Source organism: Vicia villosa, unplaced genomic scaffold, assembly GCF_029867415.1.
Source record: "Vicia villosa cultivar HV-30 ecotype Madison, WI unplaced genomic scaffold, Vvil1.0 ctg.001663F_1_1, whole genome shotgun sequence".
Lineage (NCBI taxonomy): Eukaryota > Viridiplantae > Streptophyta > Magnoliopsida > Fabales > Fabaceae > Vicia > Vicia villosa.
In genome coordinates this window covers 31,329-37,804 of record NW_026705691.1, presented here as the reverse complement: position 1 = coordinate 37,804, position 6,476 = coordinate 31,329, and the positions used below count along the sequence as shown (strand labels likewise).

The 6,476-nt window shown below is 41.6% G+C and overlaps 1 protein-coding gene across 1 annotated transcript; it reads right to left on the bottom strand.

Moving 5' to 3' along the window:
- Positions 1-748: 748 nt before the first annotated feature.
- Positions 749-2,263, bottom strand: LOC131636202 (uncharacterized). Its single transcript, XM_058906845.1, has 2 exons — positions 1,002-2,263; positions 749-932 (listed from the first exon to the last, which is right to left on the bottom strand). The coding sequence occupies exons 1-2, from the start codon at positions 2,261-2,263 to the stop codon at positions 749-751; spliced, it is 1,446 nt and encodes a 481-aa protein (XP_058762828.1).
- Between the last annotated feature and the right edge of the window lie 4,213 nt (positions 2,264-6,476).

Genomic DNA, 6,476 nt, shown 5'->3' with positions numbered 1-6,476 from the left:
GCAAGTTTTCTCGAGTAGTGAGTAGCGGGATTCACAATCGGTAAACTTTTTGCTCAGGTAATAAATGGCGCACTCTTTTCGACCAGACTCGTCATGTTGGCCCAGCACACACCCCATAGATCCTTCGAGCACAGTTAAGTACATAAGAAGCGGCCTCCCAGGAACCGGAGGCACGAGAACTGGTGGCTCTTGGAGATACTGCTTGATCTTTTCGAAGGCTTCCTGACAACGATCATCCCAACGGATATCTTGATTTTTGCGCAGTAGTTTGAAGATGGGTTCACAAGTGTCAGTGAGATGAGAAATGAACCTGGCTATGTAATTCAATCTCCCAAGGAACCCTCGAACTTCTTTTTCATTCTTCGGTGCTGGCATGTTCTGTATTGCTCTTACTTTATCAGGGTCGACCTCAATCCCTCGTTGGCTTACAATGAATCCAAGTAACTTTCCAGATCGCACTCCAAAAGTGCACTTGTTTGGATTAAGCCTCAACTTGAATTTTCGCAGACGAGCAAACAGTTTCTCAAGATATACCAAGTGTTCCTCCTCAGTTTGGGATTTTGCAATCATATCATCGACGTACACCTCAATCTCTTTATGGATCATGTCATGGAAGAGAGTCACCATCGCTCGTTGATACGTTGCACCAGCATTCTTAAGGCCAAAAGGCATCACCTTATAACAATACGTACCCCACGGAGTGGTAAAAGTAGTCTTAGTCATATCTTCAGGAGCCATCTTTATTTGATTATAACCAGAAAACCCATTTCTTTCGACGAGTCTTTTCCGAATTGGCATTTTCAGCCTGAATCTGGAGTCTTTTAGTCAAATCTGCCAACTGAGTCTCGTAATGTTCCTTGAGTTTCTTCTCTTGAGTTTCAGTAAATTTAGGGTCTATAGTCACTCTCGGCCTTTTCTGAGAGGTACTTCCTCTAGCACACAATTCTTCAAGCTCTATTTCTTTTATTTTCAACTTGTGAAGAGCAGAAAGCTTCTCTTGCCTATCAGTATTCATCTTAACTTGCATTGTTTCCATTTGTTCAGTCAACTTCCGATTCTGCTCAACAGTTCGATTATAACGAGGCATAGAGACAATGTCGGGTTGTACACCAGCAGGAGGATACAAAGGATCCTTTGGAGGGAAAGGCATCCCTTGGGTGTTAGCCACAACTTCAACCCACTCAGTATAGTCTTTATAAGTCGCACAGTCTCTTTGACCGAAATGCTTCTTATCCCTCCAGCAAATACTCTTCCAGGCTTGCGCAGCTTCTGCCATTTGTCCAGCATTGGTGGCTGAATGATAGAAAATATTCTCAGCAATCTCTGCTCGTTCAGGAGGACTAATGAAAGCATATCCATATGTTCTTCTAGCCAGGACAGGATTATAGTTGATCCCACCTCTGATGCCCATGAGAGGCACATTTTTGAACTTCCCGCAACTCATAACAACTTCCATGTCATCCAAAGATCGGTTGTACCAGACAATGTCCTTAGCTCTAAGCCCCATAATCCTCTCAGCCCATTTAGATGTGTACCTACTATCAACAAAAGCTCCACGTTCCGGCAAATGTGATCTGAACCAATGGTATAGCAACGGAGCACAGAATCTAACCAAACCTCCTTTCTGCCCATTCCGATGATGAACGGAATGATAAACATCCCCCAGAAGTGTAGGAACGGGGTTCTGCAGAATGAATATGTGGATGGCATTCATATCAACAAAGTCAGGTACATTTGCGAACATCACAATACCATAGATACTTAGAGCCAAGATAGCTCTAAAAGTGTCACACTCTTTGGCTTCAGCAGCATCACAACCTCTCTTAACCAGGAACTCCATACGAAAACCAAAACTTCCTCCCTTCTTGGTGAGATTTGCTTCCACGACCGACTTGCTCAAATAAAGAGCCTTAGCAATTTCAACGGAATCGGGGGCCTTCATGGTGCTATAGTAAGGTACCTCTTTCCCAACAGGAATGCCAAGGAATGACGAATACTCTTCCAAGGTAGGGGCCAAAAGATAATCAGTGAGTGTGAAACAACGGAGGGAAGGATGATAGAACTGAAGCAAAGTATGAACTCCCTCTTGCTCATACTTGGTGAACGGCATCTTGAGGAGGCTCAGAATGTACCCATATTTTTCTCGGAAATTGGTTGACTCATCCGGCGTGATCTTCTTTGCCAAACACTCAACAGAATTCAGATTCGGATTCACAAAAGAATAAGAGAAATTGCGCCCGCCAGTCTTCAGTGGTGGAGCCATGTGTTAGTCGGAGACAAAGCCAAAAAGTTCCTGAAAATAAATGAACATGCATGTTAAATGATATGGTGGAATGCATTTCATTGGGAGAATCCTAAAATCTTTTCATTATTTCTTTTCTTTTCTTTTTCTTCTTCTTTGTTTTTTGCAAAAAGGTATGTGTATATTCTTTTTCTTTTCTTCTCTCTTTTTTTGGAAATAGATTTTAGGATTCTCCACAAATGAAGTGAGGTGGATGCAATAGCATGATGTGTCATGTGCGTGATGTGGTGAGAGACTGAATGTCTCTCGCAGTTCCGAATATCTGGGTAATACTGATTGTAACAGGTTCAAAATTTCGGCTTCAGATTGCAAAATGGAAATCCGGGTATGATGAAGGCTAGTATCTTGTCCCTCCCCAAACTCACGGGTATGAATTCTAGACACGGACAGGTGGTCCCTAATGGTCACTAGGGTCTATAGTTCCCATGGGGTACAAAGTGTTTGAGGCAACAAGCGTGCCAGACACAGTGTTCCATGAAAGAACCTCGCCCAGTTGTGGTACCCCACATCAACTCGATCGTAGCAAGAGCTACGGGAGTCAACATGAGCATCCACGCTAATCCTATGTGTCACTTAGCCTGGGTAGTGGGCCTTTTACCTCATACAAACCCCCCCACCTGCAAAACAGAACAGAAGACCCCAGGGAACACAAAATATAATCCATATGCATGATGTGCAAACAGAAATAAACATGATATGCAGGCAAAGAATAAGCATGCAAACATATATACAAGGTATAGACATAAAACAAGTAAACACCCAGTAAATAAACAAACAAACGCAGGCTAGGATCGACTCGCTAAGAATGGACCCGCAATAGGTTTAGCAACATCCCCAGCAGAGACGCCAGCTGTCGCACGCTCGCGAAAAATGAACAGAGTCGCCACCAATATATTTATCCCATAAGGGAAAGGAATATCAGGAAACCTAACAAAGGAATGAACAGGGTCTTGCGACCAGAGAATCTAGGTACGGGAGTCGGTTACGCGAGGGGAAGGTATTAGCACCCCTCACGCCCATCGTACTCGATGGTATCCACCTATGTTTGTTTCTATCTAAAGGGTGTGTACTATGTCTATATGTGAATGCATGCAAAATGAATACGGGGAAAAGAAGGAATTATTTACAAGTGTGCTCGTTCAAGCCCCGCGACTTGATGCCTACGTATCCTTTTCAGGAATCAGAGCGCCGTAGTTCGGCTCAAGAGTTTTGTTTGTTTTATGTTTTTTAGTTGGGCGGCGTTAACGCTCGCACTCTTGCATAAGGGATCGCCTAGGATGCAATGGAGTGGAGATAACGGTGCCCTTAAGAGAAAGAGATGAGAAAGAGACTTTGAGCGTTTCGAGGAAATCCCTTAAGCAAGGGAAACTCGAGTTACTCTTTGGTTTGTGTTTTTTAGAATGTGGGAACTTACGCCTGAATGGGACCCTTAAGCAAGGGAGATCCAAGCACTCGAACATTCCCTTAAGCAAGGGATGTTTCAAGGTTCCATTCCCTTTTTAAGAATTTTCACTTTGATTATTAGTGTTTTAAGTGTTTTCTTTGTATCTTTTAAAGGGATTTTTATTCAAGTATTTTTAGATGTTTTATGGTTGAAAAAAGAAAAAGAATGGAAAGGAGGGGACTATTCCTAATTTCTACATCTATGTTATGAATTGCTTCTAAGAGAAAAATGAGGGAGAAAGACCATTAAATGGGTTAAAACCAATATTAAAGACCAAGGGCATTTTAGACAATTCACAATGAAAAATATTCACAAAACAAAGGAATTAAATCTATACAAACCCATTATTCACAAACTATGTCATTTTTATTCATGTTAGAAACTAATTTTTGAAACAACAAAGAAACTATTTATTTTATGGTTCATCAATCAATTAAAACCCAAAGAAAACAACAATTAAAAGGATTCAATTAAAAGAAAATAAAAATTCTAAAAGTCTAATTGAATGGAAAATGTTTTTGTCATTTTTATTTAAGGAAAATAGTATTAATATGCAAAAAGAAAAATAGGAAAATCAATTTTTATTATTCATGAAATCTATTAACAGGGGGTGTCAAAGCAATTAGAAAATGAACTAAAATCAATTATAAAGCAAAAATTGGGCTCAAACAGGGGGTGTTAAAAGCGTGGGCGCTCAGGCCCAGGGTCATTGCATGGTGGCGCATTAGTAAAGGGGGGGGGGGGGGGGGCGCAGATCTCAGAAAAGTCATGGGCCCAAGCGCATGGCCCATTTCCTCAATCTACTCTTCAATCCATTTATTCCAGATTTTATTATTATTTCCCAGCCAACCAAATATACTGTGCGTGCATGTGGTGTGACATGTTAAGGAATAGCATCAATTGGGCAACTTGAACTTAAGTTACTAAAAGACAAAAAGGAGCCCAGCCACTCACGAGCGGACACGCGTCCCTCCCCCCCATAATATTAAATGCTGCGCCCAGGATGCATGGAGAAGGACGAATGGCAAGCTGCCACATGTGCGTCCGCAAGGAAGCTGCATGAAAAGCTCCGCCGGAGCTGCCATAACCACCACCCCTTCCGGCGACTTCACCACGCCGGAGAAATTTTCCAGAATTTAAAAACAGAACCCCTCTCCCACCCGATTTTTCGTGCTGATTTCAAAAATGCCATCGGTTTTCAATAATACTCGCTCTACCATGCAAAATGAAGAGAATCTTGAACTTTAACCAACGGAAACTTCATCAAAACAATTACTAATGGCATCAAATTAATTCCTACACCATGCGTAGTTCAAGTACACATTTCAAACATTCAGAGAATCAATATTATGCACCAAACAGAGATGATAGTTCAAAGCTCCTAATGTTAGACATAACATGCATAAGCTTGCTACATGATATGCAAAGAGGTTTATGAGCCTTACTTGTGGGAGAATCTTGGACTGAGCTGTAGGGAGAGCCTCAAAGTTCCTTCACTATGCGGATGAGATGAAACCAATGGTGCTTCTTGAATCCAAAAAATTGTGGTGATGAAGAATGGAGCTTGGAGATGAGTGTGTGAGAGAGAGAGAGAGTTTGAGTGAGAGAGAGAGAGAGAGAGTATAGTGATATAGTGAAGAGTGGAAGTGGGTAATGATTGTTGTATGAGTTTCTATTTATATTGCCAACCATTGGTTTGTGATTCACAATCCTTGAATGTGGGACTTGGCTTGTGTAGCTTGCAATGCAACTTTCCCATTTTTCCAATGTGGGACTTGCAACACAACTTTTTCCACTTTTCCAATGTGGGACTTGCAACACAACTTTTTCCATTTTTCCAATGTGGGACTTTAGCTTGTGTTGTAGTGTTGCAATGGTTGTGTAGCTTTGTGAATAGTTTTGCAACATGCATGGCTTCATGCAAACTTCAATGGAATAATGCTTGCATGGTAATTAATGGCATATAGAGACAATATGTTGAACAATTCATGCATAATGCTGCAGCAAATGCACTTTCTTTGACATGCCCAAAGTAGCCACTTTATGCCTTCATATCTCATGCCATGGGGGACCAAATGATGCAATATTACTGTCATAGCAAAGAGGGCATGGGATAGAACAAGATTGGTGTTGAAAAAATCTCAAGATAAGGCTTAGAAGTATGAGAAAAATAGCCTTGAACTCATGCAATTACCACTGCACACGCCCAGCAGCATGCTGTCCCATGCGTATGGTCAGATTGTGACTCTGCGAGGGTGGTACTTTGGGCCTCTCTATCTCGATCAATACATGTCCAAAATCAGTGATACTGGTCTCATTGGATAGAGGACATGACAAAGAATAGTTTAGAAATGGGCTTGTTTAAGATAGAGACTTGTGGAGGAAGAAAGAGACCTTTACATTTGACCCACCACGTGTTTGCTGAAATGCATTGCGCGCCCAGAATTCTGTGTCATGGCTGCCTGCAGAATTTGGTCAGGATTGGGGCACCACTTTGAAGGCTTGTATCTCATTCATTATTTGTCCAATTGTACCCATTTTTGTTTAAATGGATAGAGGATATGGCAAAGAAGAGAATGATACCAAGTTTGCATTCATATCACTTCTGTAGAGCTCGAAAGATGGCTGGAGATTTGGCATGCCATGTGTTTGTTAAAATACCAGGTCGTAACCTGCCTTGTGACCTGGATTGTGCTCTGATTTAAATGAGTTTTCAGGAACTTCCCACCA